Source organism: Bos indicus, chromosome 1 (assembly GCF_029378745.1).
Source record: "Bos indicus isolate NIAB-ARS_2022 breed Sahiwal x Tharparkar chromosome 1, NIAB-ARS_B.indTharparkar_mat_pri_1.0, whole genome shotgun sequence".
Lineage (NCBI taxonomy): Eukaryota > Metazoa > Chordata > Mammalia > Artiodactyla > Bovidae > Bos > Bos indicus.
The window spans coordinates 68,427,552-68,450,146 of record NC_091760.1 but is presented as its reverse complement, the minus strand read 5'-3'; the positions used below and the strand labels follow the sequence as shown (position 1 = coordinate 68,450,146).

The window sequence follows — 22,595 nt, the reverse complement described above, 5'->3', positions numbered from 1 at the left end:
GATCCCACTTCCCCATTTTTAAACAGCTTTATTAAGATATAATTTATACTCCATAAAGTTCACCCATTCAAAGTATGAAATGCAATTTTTTTTAGTATAGTTAGAGATGTCGGAGAAGGCAATGGCACCCCACTCCAGCACTCTTGCCTGGAAACTCCCATGGATGGAGGAGCCTGGCGGGCTGCAGTCCATGGGGTCGAGAAGAGTCAGACACGACTTCACTTTCACTTTTCACTTTCATGCATTGGAGAAGGAAACGGCAACCCACTCCAGTGTTCTTGCCTGGAGAATCCCAGGGACGGGGGAGCCTGGTGGGCTGCTGTCTATGGGGTCGCACAGAGTCGGACACGACTGAAGTGACTTAGCAGTAGAGATGTGGAACCATCCCCACAATCTCAGAACAGCTTTCACCCTCCCACTGTACGCATGAGCAATTAATCCCCATTTCCCCCACCCACTCCCTCCAAGTTCTAGGCAACCGCTGATCTCTTTTGTGTTTCTATAGATTTTCCTCTTTTGGACATTTCATATAAATAGGATCAAAAATACATGGTCTTTTGTGACTAGAGGAATGTTTTGAATCCTCAAAACTCTATTCAGTTGTTGTATATCCAACTCCCACACATACTTTCAGCTTCTCACCTCTCCGAGAAGTCCTTCTTGCTGACCCAAGCCTATCAGAACACTTCCTCCTATAGTTCTCAGCCTCTTTGTTTAAGTAGCGCTTGGCATAAGCTGCATGGGCCATGTCCCCTGGCGCTGCGCTGTTCTCTAGCTTTCTGTGACTTTCTCACCTCCGACTTCTTGAGGACAGCATTTTGCTGGCGTACGTCTTGGGTTCCCGCCACTCAACTGTGTCCAGCACAAGTTTTCTGCTTGAAATGGACAATTAGTTTATGAGTGTTTAAAGAATAATGGTTCATAAGGATGTTCCCATACTTTTAGGAAAATGAGATTCAGAAGTAAGTTCAAGAAAGCAAAATCAAGAACAGGATCAAAGATAAAGCATGGAATATGGATATTAGAATCCAAAGGTTGGCAGCTGCCCATCAGGAGTAATCTAGTATTGTGACTAGAGGGCATTTAAAATGCCCTGGGCCACAAAGGGTCTCCCATTACCTCCAGTAGCAGTTGGAAGAACATATTAGTCACTCCTTCAGCTGAAGGCATTAACCGCCTCCATTAAAATGCAAATGTCAACACCTGCGAGAGTGGCAGATCAAGCTATTATCAGCAATTTCCACCTCTGCTACAATCTGAGCTCTTTGAATATTTCCTGTTCCCTGAGGCCCAGAGGTCTGGAGGTGAGTGTAGAGTCTGGAAAAATCTAGGGCCCAATTCCCTATGGTCAATTACAAACTACCATCCCCAATTTCCAAGCTAAGGAAGTCAGAGGTCCTTGGTTCCTCCTCAGAACTCCTTGTGGGGGACGGGTTAGGGTGGAGGGTGGCTCCCAGGAACCTCAGCCATCTGTGCCCAGTGGCAAAGACACAGGGCCCCACGCCTCCATGGTTGACCTACCTCCAGACACACAATGTTCCATCCTGTTAGCTACTCTATGACTTGGGGATAGTAAGTTAGTTCCTCAAAGGAAAAGTAAGTCATCTAGTTTTAGGCATAGGGCTTGCTCTCAAAATGCAAATATCCAGAGGAGGGTGACATACCTTTGGGAAATTGTGTGTTAGTTGCTCAGTTGTGTTTGACTCTTTGCGACCCCATGGACTGCAGCCTGTCCATGGAATTCTCCAGGCAAGAATACTGGAGTGGGTTGCCATTTCCTCCTCCAGGGAATCTTCCTGACCCAGGGACTGACCCAGGGAATTAGATGATCTTTAAGATTCTTCCACCCTTGAGAAAGCCTAGGGTTCTTAGAGTTCTTTATTTCCTTGTGAAGACCTCTTAGGGCTCTCCCAGGCAGTAGGGGAAGTTTATTTTTAACCTCCAATTCCTAACTGGCTGTCATTTCTGCACTCCTCCTTCCTGCTCCTGAGCCCATGCCCTCTTCTGTTTCCATTTGCCTTGGAGCTGCTTAGCGGTCTCAAGTGTTCTCTTGTTCCTCTCCCTAACCCATTCCTGCTCCTAAAGAGCAAGCAACCTTTCTGTCAGTGAGAAAAACTTGTTTTGGCATTAGAGGGAGAAGCCTGAGTAAACTTGTCTACACTAACAATAATGACTGGCAGTCCTGGCATAAATCCTTCAATCTCCCAGAAGCATCTGCAATAAATTTTTCAACCAGATTTTTTTTGGCTGTGCTGGGTCTTCATTGCGGGCTTTTTCTCTAGTTGTAGTAAGCAGGCGGCTACTCTCTAGTTGAAGTGTGCAGGCTTGTCATTTTGGTGGCTTCTCCTGTTGCAGAGCATGGGCTCCAGGGCACTTGAACTTCAGTACTTGTGGAATGTGGGCTCAGTAATTGCAGCTCCCAACTAGGGCACAGGCTCAATAGTTGTGATGCGATGGTTTAGCTGCCCTGATGCATGTGGGATCTTTTCAGATCAGGGGTCGAACCCATGTCTCCTGCATTGGTAGGCAGATTCTTTATCCATGAGCCACCAGGGAAGCCCCTCAACCACTTTCTTGAAATATAATTTATATACCACAAAGTTCACCCAGTTGGGTTAAAGTGCAGTTCAATGACTTTCAGTATTTTTCTTGAGTTGTGCAAACATCACCATAATCTAATTCATGACCCGACCCTCCAAAGAAATTTTTTACCTATTAGCCATCACTTTCCATTCCTCCTCTTTTCTAGGCCTAAACAAATACTAATCTACTTTCTGTCCCTAGATTTTCTGCAGTCACTTTTAGGGAATGATTGTCATCCCAAAGCATGACTATTTAATGGTGAGATAGTGCTTACACTATCCCACTGTGAGGAAGCTCTGTGAGGAAGGAAGGTATTTTTAGGTAAAAAGGATTACTGAGACTCACTTCTACAAATATTTCTAAACATTCTAAAATATTAGTATTTTAATTTCCAAAATACAACTATTCTTTCAAAAAGAAGTCTGTGGGAAATGAAGAATGAAGTCCTGAAGGGTAACTGAGGTACAAGGGGCAGATGGCTGGAAAAAGGGTCTGCAGATCTCCCAAAGGGCCTGCTGTGCCCTGGAGTGCATAGGCACCTCTCCTTGCAAACCAAGTGCTCACTTCAGACAGAGCCCCGAGGTGGTCCTTGGGTCCGCTCCTATCTGATGACAACAGCTAGGTGCCCATCCTGAGTTGCTCTTCAAAACCTCTGCCTTTCAGGATTTCCTGAGTGGTCCACTGGTTAAGAATTTGCCTGCCAACGCAAGGGACATGGGTTTGATCCCTGGTCGGGGAAGATCCCACATGCTGCAAGGCAACTAAGTCTGCACCACAACTACTAGAGACCGCACTCTAGACCCAAGAGCTGCAACTACTGAGCCGTGCTCAACTGCTGAAGCCCATGTGCCCTAGAGCCTGTGCTCCACAACAAGAGACCCATTTGCAATAAGAAGCCTATGCATCACAACAGGAAAGTAGCCCCCATTACCAAAACTAGAGAAAGGTGCTCACAGCAACAACAAAGAGCCCGAGGGCTGCCAGCCGGGACTAAGACCCATTGTAGGCAAAAAAAAAAAAGTTTCAGCCTTTTGCCCTTGTGACCCCCACCCTTCTCGGTTTTCATCTGACCTTTCGAACTCCTCCTCTACACACTGGTTGACCCCTGGGTTTCCCATCCAAGTACCAACCAGGCCTGACGCTGCTTACCTTCTGAGATCAGACGAGATCAGGCCGGTCAGGGTGGTATGGCCATAGACAACCCCTGGGTTTCCTTGTCAGCCCTTCACAGCCGTCCTCCAGCCAAAGGCATCATTCCCATCGCCATGCCACTTCTGGGCTCCATCTATACCTTCTCTGACATAGCTTCCTGACTAGTCCCCTCTGCTTTTAAATCTTGCTTTTCCAAGCTAGTTACAACATTGCCAGAGTCTGCCTCCCAAAACATAACAGCCCAACCTTTTTCCCCCAATTTAGGCATCCTTCCCTGTTTTTAAACTGAAGCCCACGCTCCTCCAACAGAGTATTAAAGAGCCCAACCCACTTTTCCATCTTCACGCACAGTTGCCAGCGCACTCCCTGCACCCCACCCCACCCCTCAGACTCCACTCTCATCACTATTCCCCAGATGTACCATTTGTTTATCCAACAAACAGCTAAGGGGTACCTCCTATATGCCAGGTACCGGGCACAAGAATGAGAAAGATATCAATTCTGCCCTCAAGGAGCTCAACAGACTGTGGAAACAGTTCTGAAAACAAGTCAAGACAATACAATGTGACAAGTGCAATAAAAGAGAAAAGCAAGGTGTGCTGGGAGCTGAGGAGGAGGGAGTGCCTAGCCTGGGATTGGGAGCGCGGGAGGGAAGAGGCTTTAGAGAGGCATCGCAGAGGTGCTATAAATTTGGTTGTGCTGGGGGTGTATGTGAAGAGTGATCTCTGCAGAGGTTTAAAGAATCCTTTAGGGGTGGCTAGATGATGCGGGGAGGTGGTGGATACTGAAAGCTGGCGGGTAGGAAGTTTTTTGGACAGTTTGCAGTTGGGTGTGACATGTATGATCAGATGGGAACAAAGTGGAGGACAGACTGGATGGCAAGAAGGGAGAGTTGGTAACTGGCCAGGCAAGGAGAAGGGAGGACCTGGGCAAAGGTAGTAGCCAGAGAACGTGGAAGAGACAGATGTGAAAAGACATGGGTATGGTTGCAGGACTATGGGAATCGGGACAAGAGGGCTCACTGGTCTAAGATCCAGGATTTGGGCAGATGCTAATTCCACCAGGGGCGAGAAAACAGACGGAGGAGAAAGCTTCTTGGGTGGGGACCTTAGTTTTAGACAAAATGAATCTAGGGTGTTGGTGGATACCAAGGAACAGCCATAGGGATTTCTCCAGTGGACAGGGGTAGGTAAGACTGGAACTAAGAAGGGGAGGCAGGGGCTTAGGATTCAGATTTCAGAAATACCTTAGTGAAAAGATGTTTATCTTTTGGCTCAGCAATAGTACTTGTAGGAATTTCTCCTAAGGATACAATTAAAGATGTGTGTGAAGATTTATCTACAAAATGCTCATTGTTTATAACAGTAAAAGAGTGGAAACTTTTTATAAACTGCTATGACAGTGAAAAATGTCCAACAGTAGGAGACTGGTTAAATAAATTTTGCTATATTCATGCAATGGAATTCTGCTCAGACAATAAAATGCGTATTGTAGATGGATGCTTATTGGTATAAAAAAAATCCACATATTTTGCCTAGTAGAAAAAAAGCAGATTCTACAACTCTTTGTAAAAAGTCCCGTTTTTTGTTAAGAGGAAAATTAAGATGTTAATGGTTCTTGCTAGGTGTTGTAATTTATAAGTGCTTTCTTTTGTCTTTCTTTTTTCCAGTTTTCCCACATTTAATCATACATAGCTTTTGTTATAAGATGATGGTTATAAAAAAAAAATTGTGAATAAAATGGAAAGGAACGACCTAGGGAGAGCTTAGGGAATGAGAAGGAGATCAAAGATGGAACCCAACCACCTTAATACCTCAGGCCATCTGGTTTCTGTCCATGCAGCTGCCAGTCTGGGTGTTCTTATATCATATTTGTTACACGGCTGTGTGGTAGAGTACAAGTAGACTGAACCTAGGTTTCCTTCTGCTACAAACTGGGCAAACTTTGATTCTCTGTTTTGGTTTTCTCATATCTATAGTGGGGAAAATGACATCTTCCTCAAAAGGGTTATATGACAATAAGATTCACAGACACATTGTTGTGGTTTAATATCAGTCCATTCTCTTTTTCTCTTGACTCCTATTCTGCTGGCTCCAGATTCAACCTCTTTTTGGTGCCTACAGTAGGAATTAATGCCTTGTCTCTCCAACCCCCCAAAACACTCTCTCTGGTTCTCTGTTGAATACGGACTGAATTGTGTTCTGAACTGGAGTTAGCATCTAGCTGCTCTCCCTCCCCGACTGTAACCAGAGGTGGGTAACCTCTCCATCCCTGAAGCACCTAGCACGGTGCTTTGCACATAGAGGGTGCTCTTTGACTGTTTGTTGGCTAAATTCAGGCTTCAGGCTTTTTAAGTCTTTGCTAATCAGGGATTGATTACTCAAACGCTGGAATACTCTAGGGTTAGTTTATTCAGATCTCTTGGAATGGTTCTCCTCCCAATTTGCGACTCTGGGAAGGTTTATCTTCCAATTTCCAAAGAGATGACTGATAGAGAAAGGATGGGAGGCTCACCCAGGCCTCTAGTCTCTTTGTCAGAACCTCCACAGGGAGAGCTGAAGGAAGAAAGTGAAGCTTGTTTCTCCCTCCTGGGATTAGAGGTGATTGTTCCCCATCTGTCCAGAGTTTAGGCTGCGGGAACTTCCAGCAGGACTGCTTGGGGGAAGAATTGGATAGGTACCTCATTCCACAGGCCTAGGTCCTTTAACCCAAAGAAAATTCCTCTCCACTCCTGCCTCTTAATCGCTGTGTAGGAGCATCTGGCCCCCCTCCAGCGGGGCATCTCCACCTTACTCTGGTGCCTATCCCTCCTGATAACACCTTGCTAGGTAAGGAGCCAGCCTGGAGCTGACGAAAGATCTTTCCGTTCCAAGTCAGGAGAACTGTGCGGCCCATGGCAAGTTAATTAAGCTCTGAAGCTCTAGTTTCTGCACCTGTAAACTGGGAATAATCACCTGGACACTGTTCCCTGTCACAACCCAGGGTTATTGAGGGGAATCAAATGAGATTTCAACAACAATAATAATAATAACATACGAACGAGCAGAGAGAGCTCTTCACAAACGCCAGGTGTTCGTAATGCTGTCTGCGGGGTTCTTGCTCTGTAACTATCCACCAAAGCATTCCTGTCCGCCCAGCCCTGGTTGCATCGGCCTCACCAACTGCATCTCCATCTTTCCCGTAACTGTCTTCCTGGGCCTCAGAGATCCTCAGTCTCTCCATCTCTCCCGTCCATTTCCGGGTCTGGCTCTTGGGCCCCTCTGGCCCTCCAGGGACTCTGGTCTTCGGCTCCCTGCGGCAGTCGCTGCCTGGGCGCCCCCGGCCCGGTGCGCCCTCCTTTGGCACAGCCGCCCGGCCCGAGAATCGCCCAATAAGAGCGCCGGACTCAAGTCTGACAGCTCAGGAAGCGGCCAATCGAGCCGGGCCAGGGAAGGGGGGCGCAGCGCGGGGGCTGAAGTTGGGTTGAATGGGGGGATGGGGGATTAAAGGGGGATACAAAAGAGGGGAGCTAGGACTAGGGGCGCAGGAACCCAAGCAAGGGGCGAGGGAGGACCGCATGCCACCCAGGTCGGGCGAAGGGACCGCGGGCTGGATGCGGCTCCAGGCGCCAGGGAGGGAGGGGACGCAGAGAGAATTTTAGGTGAGGAAGGGGAGCCAGGGCCCCCACAGTAAAGGGCAGCTCACGAGGCCGGGCCTGAGGATGCCGGCGGGGCGCCGAGGCGGGGGCCGCGGCCGGGTCGGGGGCGGAGGCGGCCGCGCGCCTCTGTGAGCCGAGGCCCGAGCGGCGCGGGGGGCGGGGAGGCGGCGGGAGGAGGGGATGCGGAGGGCGCTCCGGCGGCGGCGGCGGCGGCAAGCGGGCGAGAAGGAAGGAGCGGCGCGAGCGGCCGGAGCAGCGCAGGGCCCGAGGCGTGCATGGCGCGCCGCGAGCCCGGCTCCCGCGGCTCTCCCCGGAGCGCCCCCGGGGCGCAGCAGCGGCTCTCTGGCCGGCCCCTCTCTGCTGGCTGCATCTGAGTCTCGGCTCTCGATCTCTGGATGCCGTGCTCCCTGGGAGAAGCCCGCCTGCGTTGGGGCGGAACGGCGGCCGCGCTGCGCCGGATTCCGCCCTCAGCCTAGTCCTTCTGCGCCCGGCCGCGGTGGGCCCGCAGCCGGCGGCAAGGAGCCTGGGGCTTGAGGAGTCGGCACGACAGCCCTCCTGGGCCGGCGGGTCCGGGCCAGCCCCGCTCCGTTTTGGGGGAAGGGGTAGGCGAGAGGGGAAGGGCCGCGCTGCAGGAGCCGGTCCTCGCCCCCGCCCCCTGCGCGGACCCGCTGAAGGCTGGGCTCGGCTTTGGCCGGGGCCAAGCTCCCACTCTCGCCGCGGGAGGTGGTGGGGGATGAGGGCGACGGCGCCCTTGGGCTCCAGGACCCTCCCCGCAGGGCTCTGGAGCTGTTGCTCCGCCCGCCGCCCCCTCCCCCGTCCTCTCCACCCCCCCATCCCACCTCCCCACCCCTCGTAAGAAAATAATGCTGGCTGGCGCCCGCACCTCCCAGTCGCTCCCAGTCCGCCGCGAGGGAAGGGCGCCCACTTCGTCTCCACGCCGGGACCCCTGCCGAGCCGTCCTAACTGCCTTCTCGCCGTGCGTGCCGCTGGTCTCCGCTTAGGCAGAGTCTGCGAGTGCCGCGCCCAGGCATTGCAAGCCCCGGGGAGGTGCCGCCCGCAAGGACACCTCTCCGTCCCGCCTCGTCCGCAACTCCGGTCCTTGTCGAGCTCGACGCGAGCCAGGAGTCCGGACGTCCCTCTGCGCGCGGCTCAGCAGCTCCAGCAGTCCCCGCTGCCCCAGCTCGGAGCCAACTCCCTCTCGGACCTGGGGCTCCCGACGCGGATTTTCAGCCACTTCTCACCTCGGGGCTGTGCCTGCCTCCCTTTCGCTCTCCCGCTGCCCTCCTTCTCCGCTCAGGACGGGGGTGCCAAGATGCCCCGCTACTGCCCAGGGCCCCGGGCCGCCCCCGACGTGTGACCCCAGCCTGGTCCCCCTGCTCGGCCGTCCACCTTCCCCTTGGAGACCCCCGGCCCGGCCTCCGGGGGAGGAGGAAGAAGACGACGAGGCCGAGGGGGGGATGTCCAGCTCCAAAAGCGTGAGCCCCCCGGGCTACGCGGCGCAGACAGCGGCGGCGCCGGCGTCCCGGGGAGGCCCGGAACACCGCTCCGCGTGGGGAGAGGCCGACTCCCGCGCCAATGGCTACCCCCAAGCCCCCGGGGGTTCGGCCCGCGGCTCCACCAAGAGACCTGGGGGGGCGGTGACCCCGCAGCAGCAACAGCGCCTGGCCAGCCGCTGGCGCAGCGACGACGAAGACGATCCTCCGCTGAGTGGCGATGACCCCCTGGCCGGGGGCTTCGGCTTCAGCTTCCGTTCCAAGTCGGCCTGGCAGGAGCGCGGCGGCGACGACTGCGGTCGCGGCAGCCGGCGGCAGCGGCGGGGCGCGGCCGGCGGGGGCAGCACCCGGGCGCCCCCTGCGGGCAGCGGCGGCGGTTCGGCGGCTGCGGCCGCCGCAGCGGGCGGGACGGAAGTGCGCCCCCGTTCGGTGGAGCTAGGCCTGGAGGAGCGGCGTGGCAAGGGCCGCGCGGCCGACGATCTGGAGGCCGGCGCCGTCGAGGAAGACGAAGGGTCCGGGGATGGGGGCAGCTCGGCAGGCTCGGGCGCGGGGCCTGGCGCGGTGCTGTCGCTGGGCGCCTGCTGCCTGGCACTGCTGCAGATATTCCGCTCTAAGAAGTTCCCATCGGACAAGCTGGAGCGGCTGTACCAGCGCTACTTCTTCCGTCTGAACCAGAGCAGCCTCACAATGCTCATGGCTGTGCTGGTGCTCGTGTGCCTAGTCATGTTGGCCTTCCACGCGGCACGGCCCCCGCTGCAGCTGCCCTACCTGGCCGTCCTAGCGGCCGCCGTGGGTGTGATCCTCGTTATGGCCGTGCTCTGCAACCGTGCCGCCTTCCACCAGGACCACATGGGCCTGGCCTGCTACGCGCTTATCGCCGTGGTGCTGGCCGTCCAGGTGGTGGGCCTGTTGCTGCCCCAGCCGCGCAGTGCCTCCGAGGGCATCTGGTGGACTGTGTTTTTCATCTATACGATCTACACGCTCCTGCCCGTGCGCATGCGGGCTGCGGTACTCAGCGGGGTGCTCCTGTCCGCCCTCCACCTGGCCATCGCCCTGCGCACCAACGCCCAGGATCAGTTCCTGCTCAAGCAGGTAGGGGCCCACCTGGGCACAGGGACTGGATAGTAGGGTGTGCAGGCCTTGGCCTGACTCCAAAGAGAGGCAAGCCACCTTCACCCTTTAAACTGGTGAGAAGATCCAGAGAGACATGGCTCTGTCAGCTGTGTGGTGTTTTCTAGCCTCTGACCCCGCACCCTGAGCCCCAGCATCTTCCTTTACAAAAAGGGTGCTCTTCTATGTAATCTTCCCGCTGATAGACACACTAAACCCTATCCATTATTGTAGGGATGCTAATGAGGAAGGAGGGTTGGAGGAGAAAATTCTTTGGAGAGGTCCCCTTCTCTTCCTATGCTTCTGTCCCTGTATATATGGCCCCTGACCAAAGTGACTGGACCCTCTAATCCCTCTCCAACCTCTCCCTGGGGAGAGCCACTGATAGTTTGTAGTGAGTCCTGGATGTAGTGAGTCAGTTGAGTCCTGGATGGAGGATTGATGAGGGGAAACCCTAGGAACTCCTTGCCGAGTCTTAGGGAGGAGAAAGGGTAACCCTGCCAGTTGCCTGAGACTGGGGGTTTGAAAGCTGGAAATATACCTGAAATTGAGGGAAGACTGACAAATGTGTTTCCTTTGTGAAAGTGCCCACAAGCCAAAGAGCTGCCTTCAGCAAAAGTGGGAAGCAACCTTTTGGGTGGACAGTCCTCTCCTGGCCTGAGCAGAAAGCTAGTGTCCTATGTCAGGACCCCTCCATGTGGGTGCTCCTGGTTATTAGTTGTGGTGGGGGCTTTTTATCACTTCTGGGATGAGTTAGGTGAGCCTCCAATGATGGGATAAGGAGGAAATAAAACTTCTGTCTGGTTAACTGGTGGTTCTTCTGAAGACTTATGAGAGGAAGGCGTGCTTGCCATGGTGACCTTGATGAGACTGGCTCTTCTGACAAGCACACTTTCTCCCCTTAGCAGTGCCTTGTCCGTGGCGCCAGTGGCCTCTTCCACTGGCCCCTGCTCAGCCTACTTGGTTGTGCTGCAGCTTGGCTGTGAGAGTCAAATGGGCCCTTGCTGCAGTCTAGTCTCTTGACTGTAGATCCAGTGCACCCCCTACCTCTCTCTGGGCATCTGCTTCCTCTACAGAACTTCTTAACTAACTGAATTCCAGGCATGGCCTCCCCACTTTTAGTGCCTTTTCTCGGACTTCAATCCTATTGAGGACTGTGTGTTTCTTCAGGGGCTGTCCTGTACCCCCTGGCTTTCTCAAAACAGTGCCAGTGTGGGCTTCATGGCGCTGGACTCCAGGTGTACCCTCAAGGCACTCTGTGACTGGGAAGGAGGGGATCTGCAGCCCCTCCGTGCCCTAGGTTCCTTGTCTAGCAAATGAGAGGATAATGCATGACCCTTCCAGTTCTACCCCCTCTGTGCCAAGCCTCACCTCTGCAAGGAGCCCTCCTTCCATTCCAGCCATGTCAGCCTCTCCCTCTTCTGCATGGCCAACAACAGAGTCAGAGCCACAGGGTGGGGCACTTACTTATTCCTGAGTGCCCCTGGTTTTACTCCCCATCCAATGTAAGCCCCTTGGATGCAGAATTCCTGAGGTGTATGTGTTTTTCCTTACCATCTCTGCCTTATCTAGCACTGTGTTGAATATATAGGGATTTCATAATTGCTTAACTGGTTGTATTCCAATGAGTGAAGTAATTGGGGTTGTTGATGCTAAAGAAGTTTTTATGATCTGGGATCAGAAGGAAAAAAAATCTTTACAGATCATCTTTAAACTTAAGAGAAAAACCTATTGAGAGCTGGTTTGAAAAAAAGTTAACTGCTATTGTTAGTGCTTATAAAGGCTCCAAATGTTTTGAGCTGGGGACACAAGCTGGCATATGAGTTTTTTATCTTTGAGGGTTGTTCCTGGCTTGAATGGGAGGCAGGTTGCTTGGGTGGGTATGGCTTTTCTGCAGAAAGACAGGCATGGCATGCACATGGAGCAGCAGAGGTTTCCAGGATCATTCAGAGTGTTTACTGAAACCAGAGTTGGGACTCAGGGCCTGATTACAGCCCTAGACAATCCGAGGTGAGTGATTTCAGGAGACTGGAGTCAGGTCCCAGGATGGCAGCGCTGGACCTGGGGTGTTCCATCTCCATCTTAGCATGAAGGTGCCACTGCGGCGGCAGAGCCAGCTGACTGACTTCCCATCTAGTTCCTCAGCCCAGTCTCTCTCCCTTCTTTCCCCAGCTGCACACCTCCCAACTCATGCTTCTTTTATCCAGTTGTGGTCTTCAGACCTTCCCCTGTCTGTAGGCTCTTGCATACATTTGCACTTCTCATGACCTGCTGTGCTGAGTATAGCAGAACTTGTTAGAAATGGTCCATGATAATCAGAATGCAAGCATTCTTTATAGTTGACTTAAGACAAAACTGTATCTTTTTTTGGTTTGTATTTCATTTGCCTTTCTAATTATGATATAAACTTTGTGTTTCTTGAGCAAATCTTATTGGATGGTGGGAAATATTAGTGAGACAATCAAGCATTACCCTCTGCCTCAGGTTACCCCAGAGTAGCAGGTATTGGAGAATGGCCTCCGTTAGATGCCTTATTCTTATGTTTGATGAAGATACACATCCAGGTAAATGGGCCAGCAATGTATGGTTTTTAATACTGGGGCTTTGGGAATCTGCCTCCGTGACCTTGGACACAGAGTAGGCTCTCAGGAATCTGTTGGCATTTTTTCAGTTCTCATGAGAGACTGGTCCCCTTGCCAGCTGCCCCACAGCTCAGACCTTCAACATCAGTATCTGATCTCGGTATTTTATTCTTTCCCTGTCCCTCTTCTGTCTTGGGCTCTGCCCTTTGCTCCAGTTAGAAGGGAGAAACATCTAGTATCTTATCTGATGCCTCCTGATGGTTTTTACTCAAGAGGAAACTGAGAGGCAAGGTGGGGCAGCCCTTGGCATCCCCCAAGGTGGGGGATGATGTTTCTTCCTTTTGCTGTATCCCCTGCTCCAGCTCTTCTCCTGGTATTCACCCCCCCACCCCGCTCTTTTTCTCTCACTTCCTTTCACTTTCCTCCTCCTCCAGTCCCCTGTTGCTCTCCTCTCCTCTGCCTGCCTGCTTTTCTGCTTCCCCATCTCTTACTCCCTGTTTTGCAGCCTCTCAGCCTCGCCTTCTGTGCTCGTCTCACTGTCGTCTCCTTGGTGGGATACAGTAGGAGCGTCATGGGTTGTTTTTTTTTTTTTCCTTCTTTGCCTGTTAGAAGTCCCTCTGCTACACCCATACCATAAATAACACTCAAGCATCTGCCAAACACATTCCTCACTTGTGTTAATAGGCTGCAATGATGCCGGAGCCTGTTGCCATGGCAACCTCATTTTTGTTTGACTGTATCCCACTCTGCTACATAAAGCCTCTGCATGCACTCACACACAAACAAGTATGCTCACACAACTATTACATATGCTTAGCTATTAGAGATTATTTTGGAGAAAACATCTTTGGGTCTTATGGGGATGGACAGTCATTTGGCAAAGGAGATGAGTGTCTCTGCTTGTCCAGTGTTACTCTCGGAGGTGATAATGGATGGAAGAGTGCTTTGAAAAGTAGAGAGTCCTGTTCAGATGTGGGATATTATTAGTCTGCAGCAGCATTAAACCCACCTGATACAGTTTTTGAAAAGAAGATTCTGACCCTGTATGGGTCCCTGTGAGCCTGGGAGAGCTGTCAGAGGTTGCCCTTGTGGTGTGGGCTGACGCATCCCTACCCAGCCTGTCTTCAGCTCCTTCCTTGCTTCCCTCGGTCCCTTTTGAAGAAACTCAGTGATTTTCTGCATTTCCTCCTCTGTGCCTGTTTGAACCCACAACTGTCACCAGTTGTTCCAGTGATCAGAATGACGGTTGCGCTATGTGAGTGATGTTCTGTGACCATGAGCACATGTGAGTGTCCGTACTTGGGCTGGATGGCGGTGGGGAAGCAGACCAAGAAATGACTACTGTGGCTGAAGGGTGGGTGTCTGTCTGTCATGTGGGCAGGCTCTAGTATGTATGTGCATGTGCGTGAACATGTGTGTGCACGTGTGTGTGTTTGTGTGTGTGTATCTGTTGTGTGTGCTGGCCTGGGTTATGGAGGTGGGCCGAGGGAAGCCTTTGTGTTGACTTTGAAAGGAAATCATCACAGCTCTGTCCTGTTTATTCTTTGTTCGTGGCTGACTTCCTGTGGCTGTTTGCATTTCTGATTCTGGGCCTTGATCGACCTTCTCACCTTGACCTCTGGCTCCCCAGGGAAGTACCCTGGATGCACATGCCCCTACTTTCCAAAATGAACCTGGGGGCTAGACTTGAGCAGTCAGTTCCCCTGCCCCCATGGAGTCTCGCCCTTCCCTTTCAAAAGCCCGAGCTGCCCACTCACTCAGCCATCCGGTAAGCCCTGTGGTGAGCCGCCACCTCGCTCAGGAACTTGGCCCAGAGGCCTGTGTGGTGGTGGGTCACCGTGTCTGCCCTGTGTGCCCTGCTGGCTGCCGCTGCCTCCCTGCTTGCTGGGTGGTGTGGAGAAGGCCACACACTTTCAGCATGACACCAGGGGTCATCTACCACCAGTTACTTTCCCCATCACCCACTTTTCTGGACAGGAGAAATCTGGCCGTGGTGAACCCCAGCAGCAACAGTAGGCTGGGGTTGGGGGTGTGGCTCTGAGTCTGTAGCCAGGGAGGGTCTGCTTGTTTTGCCTCAGTGCTAATTGTATTTGCTAATTGTTTTGATTATGTGGCCTCCTTATCTCTGCGATGGGGAGGGGGTGCTTGGAGGGAGACACAAGCCTCAGGGTGGGGGTCCAGCAAGGCTTCTAGGCAGGAGGTCATCTAGGCACATCCAGATAGGGGTGTCTCGATGCCTGTGGGGAGGACTTCAGGAGTGGCAGAGGCCTGGCCAAGGAGCAGAACGGTCAGCGGCTGTGCTTTGGGAATGTTGGCGGTTAATAATTCTATCTAAGTTTTAATCTGGAGCAAGAGCATGAGGTCTGTGTGCTGTGGAGCACAGAACAGTGTGTTCATGTCTGTCTATAAAGAGGACACCAACGATGCATTAAACCCCAGCACCAAAACCTGCCCAGCCTCACAGAAGAGTTTTGAAAATCAGTGTAAAAGGCCTGGACAGAAGCTGTCCTGTGCAGACAGGCCCTGGCCACAGTTACTCTGTCAGAGGGTGTAGGGCTGTGGAGCACCCATTCGGGCCCAGCCAGGGGAGGGGTGTGTGTTGGGGGAGGGAGGTGAGAGCCTCTCTGCGAGTGTACGGCCTCTTGCCGGATGACTTTCAGTCATGGCGGCCTGCTTGGCACCTCTGTTAACTTTATTTATCTTGTGGTAGATCTGGCCAATGGCCATTTACTTCCCAGGAGCATCCTCTGTGTTGGGAATGGAAACAGTTTTCTCTTGGAGTCCCATATGACTGTGGCCCAGAAATTCTTTGGGTGCAGTTACATAAGTTACACTTGAGCATATCTTTCTTTCCTCCATGCCTATCAGGTGGGGGGAGCTTGCTAGTGGAGGGCAATCAGTATTGATTTTCTCTCCCAAATGCAAAACTCCGTGAAGATAATTGGAAAGCTCTACTCCCCCCACTCCCCTCCCACCCACCTCTTTTCTCCAGGTAACATTCAAATCCAGGACAGGGAAGAACTCTTTTTCAACATCATGAACAAAATCTGGGAGTTTCTAGTTAACAGACCATGAGCTTCATGGGAAGCAGCATTTTGGTCTAGCTGTTGGAAAAGGCCAGTAGGGTCAGGCTTGTGGGCATATCCAGTTGATAGGAAGACTGAGGCCCCATCTGAGATTCTATGTTTGATTCTAGAATTTAGAGGAGGGTACTAGTTTGGTCAGGGGATTGGAAACCTTGACTTCTAAGAGAACACTTGAAAGAGTGGGAGATGTTTAGCTGGGAGGTGAGAAAGCAGAAACACGGGCAAAGTGTTATTTATTGCTGGGATCCCTGTTATCAGATGTTAGAAGAGGGACTGAACTTATTTTTGGTTGCTCCCAAGGGCAGAGTTGGGGTAAATGGGTAGAAATAGAAGACAGATTTCAGCTCCAGGTGTGTGCGTGCTGAATTTTCAGTCGTGTGTGATTCTTTGGGACCCTTTTGACTGTAGCCTGCCAGACTCCTGTCCATGACATTCTCCAGGCAAGAATACTGGAGTGGGTTACCATTTCCTTATCCAGGTAGAAGATACTTTCCAGCCTCTGGGGTTGTAGCCATTACACCAAAAGCCCCCTGGGGTAGCCAGCTGTGTCAGTGGAGGTGTTCAAGGGGAGACTGGACTGAGGAAACGGAAGACTCTGCTTCTGAAGGTCTGGGGTGGGTCCCAGGAAGGGATCTATATTTTTTGCCAGCTTGGATCTAGTTTTCAAAGCTCTCTAGCTGATCTTGATGACCAACTCTTAGGTTTGGGATCATTGGTCAAGATAACCATTCAGTTCACATCCAACCCTTGAATTTTATGGTTTCATGTCTTGCTACAGCATGAATGCCTGCTGAGTCTTTTGGGATGTCCGTCGTCATGCCTAACTTGGTCTCTGTTTAAAAGTCACAAAATCACTGCAGACTTGCAGGCCCCTTAGGAGATGTCCCAGTGGGGCTGGTGAGTATATTGGTTGTAGGATGCGGAGGGGAAGGTGACTGGTAGTGGTGAGAGAGGGTGGGAAAGATTGCCTGTACCTCCCATCCTGCCTCCCAGCCATTCCCATCTCCCTACTCTTGATTGAGGCAAAGCAATCTTTGGCTCAGTATTGGTGGTGGTAGTGGTGGTGAGGGTGGTCAGCAGAGAGACAGACCTTAGTTTGAGTCCTGGTTTACTCATTCATTTCGTAAGTGAATATGAAAAACACTGAGGATACCCCAGGTCCAGAAGGGGTGGTACAGAATGTGGAAAGTGAGATCAGGGGTAGGCAAGAGGTCAGGAACTAGGAGATGGTTTGAAGGAGGAACAGTAGGATGTCAGGCAAGGAAGAGGAGATTGGAGCTGTGAGTGTGGGGAGGGGAAGAGCTTGGAAGTGGGGGCAGGGATGCTGTCTGGAACAATGGGATATAGTCACAAGAAGAGGGGGGTAAACAAGCAAACACTGGGAAACAGTAGTGGCTTTATTCTTTGGGCCTGCCTCATGTGTCAGCCTGGACAGTCTTCCCCCCACCTCATATACATACACACACTTCTTGCTCTGGGAGGGTTATCAGCTCTTGCTTCTGGGCTTTGAGGCTTCTTGATCTCACATTGGGTGGCCTCCTCTTCCGTCTCCTTAGGGGCTTCCTGGGGGTTGTCTCACAGGTTGCCACAGTCCCACTTGGCTCTTGGAAGGGGTCCTGAGGGACCTCGGTACATGACACGTAGTAGGTGTTCAGTGAGGGTTTGAATGAATGAATGAACGGGTGGTGGGGTGGGTGGACGGCTGCACGCAGACTCTCGGCTGTTCCGAAGTGCTAGACCAACACCTCCACAGAAGGAAGCGATGCGGCTCGGCTTGGAGCCTATTTTGGTGGATTGTTATCCTAAACTCCGAGCAGGGCTTCCAGAGTACCTCCTGCTGCAATTTAGAACGTGTGTCTTCTTGGAAACAGAGAGCTGTTGCCTGGCAGTGCCGGTACTATATCCCTTCACGGATTTGAAAACCATTATTAAGTCATTCTTTCAGCCTTCTCCCCATTCGTTCAGACAACAACCATTTATTAGGTGCCTACTGTGTACCAGGCGCGTGCTAGGCCACGAGGGTCCAGAGATGACTCAGCCCGGGCCCCAGCACTTAGCATTGCCTTTAGCCCAGACGCTCCCACTAACTGTCCTTTGGAGGGATGTTGCTGAATGTTTCACGTACACACATTCAGTCCTGTGTCAGGTAAGTTTAAGAAATACTGGCTTGATCAAAATTCTTTATTGTAGAACTTTAAAGCTTTTCATATGTTAATATGCCATAGAATTTGCCAAGAAGGGGTTTTTGCATGAAGCCATTATCAGACATATTTGACCCCAGAGCCAGTTTTTGAAGGAGCATAGCAGAGGCATTAGTGTCTGTTGGAACTCACGTTGGGACACCCTGCTTCAGGGGCTGGGAGGATCTCAGCATCCAGCCCCCTGCCTCAGGGATAGGCCTAGGCAAGGTCATCTAGATATGGGCGTTTGTTTGTTTGGGGGCTCTTCTACCTCAAAAAGGAGACAGAGCAGCCTGCATTAAAAGTCTCATTCTCTGTTTGCATCCAAAATTCTTTATAAAGTAAAATGATGGGACTGGAAGGGACCAGGGAGATGCCTCCTTTATCTAGTTTCGGTTTCCTTTAAGGGTTTTCTGTTGTCGTTAGACATGGAGCCTGTTGGGCTCTGTATTGTGACCTTTGGTGCGGGGGCGGGTCCATTCGCTGAGGGCCTGGCTGCCTACGAGAAAGTGGTGATGGGCTGTTCAGAGCATCCTGGGGCCAAACAGAGTTCCCCAGTTTGCTTTGTTTCCTACCATCTAAAAGGAGGAAGACTTTATAGAATGTCGATTAAAAACAATGAGTATATATTGAGATTTTATTGCGAGCTTGGCACTAAGCTAATCCCTTACATATATGACTGTACTTATTATCAATCCTGAGAGAAAGACATTCTTACCCCTATTTCAGGGCTGCAGAATATAGGATAAGAGAAGGTAAGTAACTTTCCCAAGGTCACTCAGTGAGCAAGCACAGCAGATGGTTCGGCGCCTGCTCATATTCCCTGGGCATGTACCTTTCACTCTTGCCAGCCAGACTGCCAGCTGTCAGCACCTGAGGGCTTTCTCTGGCCCTGAGCCTCTCTGCTTGCTTGTGGGGCAGGTCAGAAGTGCTGGGGAGGGAGTGCCCATCCCCAGAGCAGCTCTCAACCAGTGACTGTTGGGCGCTAGTGGATAGATACCCTAGCTCCCTTGACCCTGGTGTGGGGGGAGTGTAACGGAGACAAGCCTTCTTGTTAGCCCCCAGGCCTACAGGATACAGCTCTGGTTGTCCACAGTGGTACAGGCTGGAAAACTATTTTTCTTTTTTTCCTTCCTTCTTTATTTTCTCCCTCCTTCCCTTCCTTCCTCCCTCCTCGATCTTCCTTCCATCTTTCCGTTCTCTTTGTCTTCTTCCCCTGTTTTGTTTTTTTTTTTCTCATTTCTCCATTCTCTAATATTTTCTGGGGTCACCTCCCAGGCAAACCACTTCTTTCAAATCCTTGTCTGAGGATCCTTTTCTAGGAAAAATCCAAATTGAGAGTAGAGAAACTGAGGTTCTAATCCGGTTTGACTTGAACACTAGGGAGGGGAGTGATCACTTTACTGGGGCAAAAATGCATCAGGTACAGGGACTTCTTTGGTTGTTCAGTGGCTAAGATTCTGTGCTCCCCATGCAGGGTACCTGGGTTCGATCTCTGGTCAGGGAGCTAGATCCCACATGCCACAACTAAGAGTTTGCATGCCACAGCTTGAAAAAAAAAAACAATGATTCCACATGCTACAACTAAGACCCAGTGCAGCCAACTAAATAGATAAATATTTTTAAAAATGCATCAAGGACAGAACTCTGTGGCAAACTCAGAACCCTGGCCCCTCCCTCCTATCTGATGATATATGTTTCTCACCAGAACGGTTGTTTCTGGACTAGTGGGATGATGTGAAAAAATGTATTTTTTGTCTTGTGTTATATATATATAATTTGTTTTGAATTTCTTCTTCTTAAAAATGTATGGCTTTCTGTCCCCTAGACAATGTCTCGAATATCAGCCAAAAGACTCAACTACTTTGACCTTTGATTAGCATTTTGTAGATGACAAAGGACTTTACCATGCGTAATCTTACTTGCTTCTCACTACTGCCCTGAGGAGGTGATGAGTTAAGAAGGCACAGACATTGGCTTTGGGGCCCAGGAGAATGCCCTGGCTGGGTGATCCTGAGTTGCCTTACTCTCGCTCAGTCCATTCCCTCTCTAAACTGAGGATAAGTTCCTGACTGACAGACTCTGTTGTTGAGTGCCCAGACAAGGTAATGCATATGTGAGCTCTCATAATTACAGACCTGTGCTGCTGATATTGTGTCAAAGAGGAGGAAGTAGAGGTTGAGAGAGGTTGAGTGACCTCATTCAGGTCACACAGCCAGTTAGTTAGCTTAGGAGCTGCTGCACAAATACAGATCCCTGACTCCAAATCCAGTGCTCTTTGCACGTATGAACCCAGCCTGAGTCCACCCCGTCGTAGTTAAAGAGGCTATAGAAGGCATAGCTGCTCTCAAGCAGTTGTCTTGGGTGGTTGTGGAACACGTGGTTTCTCATTTGTGACACCTCCTTCCCATGGGGTGTCTGGCTCAGATAGGCATTAAATCATTTGTCACTTCCGGAGCCTGCAGCGATGCTGTGAGAGGGGACAGCGTGAAAGTGTTTAGAGGACAACTGGGATCAGATGTTTACCTGTGAAGGGCCCCTGAGTGGGCTTCAGGATGGGTCAGGAGGGATGCAGACCTGAAGAGGGGTCAGACACAATGCTGGGTAGCTTAGGTCTGGGTGTAAGGCTCCCTCATATCCAGGCTTCTGGTGGCATGGGTGGAACAGAGGCAGGAAGGGAGGAGGCAGCTGGGTACACATCAGCATCACTTCTCGGAGGTCAAATCTGGGGTTTTTCTGTAGAGTTGCATCTAGTGGATAGAGCAGTTTAGCGTTTACTCTAGGATGTCTTTAGAGCCCTGCTCACCCAAACCACCATCATCCTAACAAGTACCCCAAATATCCTGCTTCAAAGCCACTTCTGTTGTTTGTCACTCTTCTCAAGAAAAATAAAGGAAAATGTAACTCCTGCCCAAGTGCCATTCTTTTGCTAAGTGGATTTTCAAGATTTTATTTTCACATTTTCTTTTGGGGATGAGTGTGGTGATTTGGGCTTCCCTGGTGGCTCAGATGGTAAAGAATCTGCTGGCAGTGTGGGAGACCTGGATTAGATCCCTGGGTTGGGAAGATCCCCTGGAGAAGGGAACGACCCACTCCAGTATTCTTGCCTGGAGAATTCCATGTGTCCCACTCTTTTTTGACTCCATGGACTGTAGCCCACCAGGCTCCTTTGCCTATGGGATTTCCCAGGCAATACTGGAGTGGGTTGCTGTTTTCCTTTGCTGTTTGTTTATTCACTTAACAGGCCCAAGCCCCGAGTCTTCCTCTGGCCAAGTCCCTTTTCTTGTAACCATTTCACCACACTGCCTGAGAGGGACCTGGCTATCGTTTGACGGGCTCCCAAAGGGTAGCAACAGCTCAGAAGCACCTTGGTCCTGACAGCTGAGTGGAGGCAGCCAAGGGAGAGTGATGGTCACTGAATCCTGGGTGAGCAGGGTAGGCTTGTACCCCTCCCTGCCAAGGAAGGAGCCCTGCCTTTGCAATATCTGATACTCAGCATTTAACATCAGAGTCACTCTGAAACACCCTCTTCTTTTCCTCTGGTGCACTCATACTGGTTTATAATTTTATTTCAGTAGGTTTATCTATCTGTCTTTCAACTTGTCAGTCAGCTCTTTGAGGACAGGGGCCTCATCTGTTTTAATACTCAGATATTTACTGAATGTTCCTGACTCTCTGACCCCCGCTGCCCAGCACTGTGGGAAGCAGGTGGCTAGTTCCCATTTGCATGTTCCATAGGGAATGCTGACTCTTGACAGCCAGGGCTCCCTCCCTTGACCAAAGTGAGCTTGTGCCCTGCTGGCACGGGGCTCTGAGCCTGGGGGTGTGATCTTAGGAAACACTGCTTTCCATCTTTGCCCTCCTTCTTGTGGGTTCCCTGCTGGTCTGTCTGGTAATGTCAGGAAGGTTCCCTGTTGTCTGCGTTTGCTTCTCCCTCTCATCTTTGGTCCCCTTTCTTCTTCTTTTTTTTTCTGGTATCTTTTTTCCTCCTCCTGAGTCCTCCCACTTCCCTCTTTCCAGCTGTAAGATGTGGGAAAACCTGAGAGACTCGCCAGGAGGCAAGCTCAACTGTAAGGACTGTAAATATGAGCATGGCTAACTACACAAATTCCAAACAGTATTCTTCATGCTGTTCCAAGCAACCCCATGAAAGAGCAGCTCTCACAGTGTGTTATAGACTTCCTTATGGTTGATTGCCCTGTATCGCAGTGCAGGTGGCAGCTCTGTTTTCACCTCGAACGCCCAGCACTGAGACATCAACTTCGGGGTGGGTTAACCTCCAGTCACCCAACAGAACTTGAGGCGTGGGAGAGGAAGGTGTATCTAGGAGTTCTTATATAACCCTGGTACCCAGGCTATCTGTAGTGGGCCTGGACATCGGCATTTGGGGACGCTCCTGCTGATTCTGACGTGCACCACAGATGGGAACTACTGCCCTGAGCCTCCCTGCGTCAGCAGAGGGCTCGGGGGGATGACGCTGAGTCTGATTTATGGCTGTATCGAAAGGAGAGTTGTTTATATCGAAAGGGGTTTATTGTGGTGATTCAGTAAAGAGTGATGACCACTAAAAATTATTGCAGGTGTGTAATAGGGGAAGAAAACTTGGTTGGTGGTTGGTGTATAAAATCTTATCAGGCCAGGCTGTGGCTCAGTATATTTATGTTCCTCTTATCACCAGCAATTAGCCCCAAACGTGGCTCAATAAGTGGCTTAGCACAGTGTTGTGATAACTGCAAGGATAGTTTAGAAAACGACTGCTGTACCATGCGCTC

At 51.2% G+C, this 22,595-nt stretch overlaps 1 protein-coding gene across 1 annotated transcript in view; it reads left to right on the top strand.

The window, feature by feature from the left end:
• Window positions 1-7,777: 7,777 nt before the first annotated feature.
• ADCY5 (adenylate cyclase 5) overlaps window positions 7,778-22,595 on the top strand; it is a 159,403-nt gene continuing 144,585 nt past the window's right edge. Inside the window, exon 1 of the mRNA XM_019956682.2 lies at window positions 7,778-9,957. Coding sequence (XP_019812241.2) covers window positions 8,830-9,957 — 1,128 coding nt within the window. The 5' untranslated portion in view covers window positions 7,778-8,829. The remainder of the gene's footprint in view (window positions 9,958-22,595) is intronic.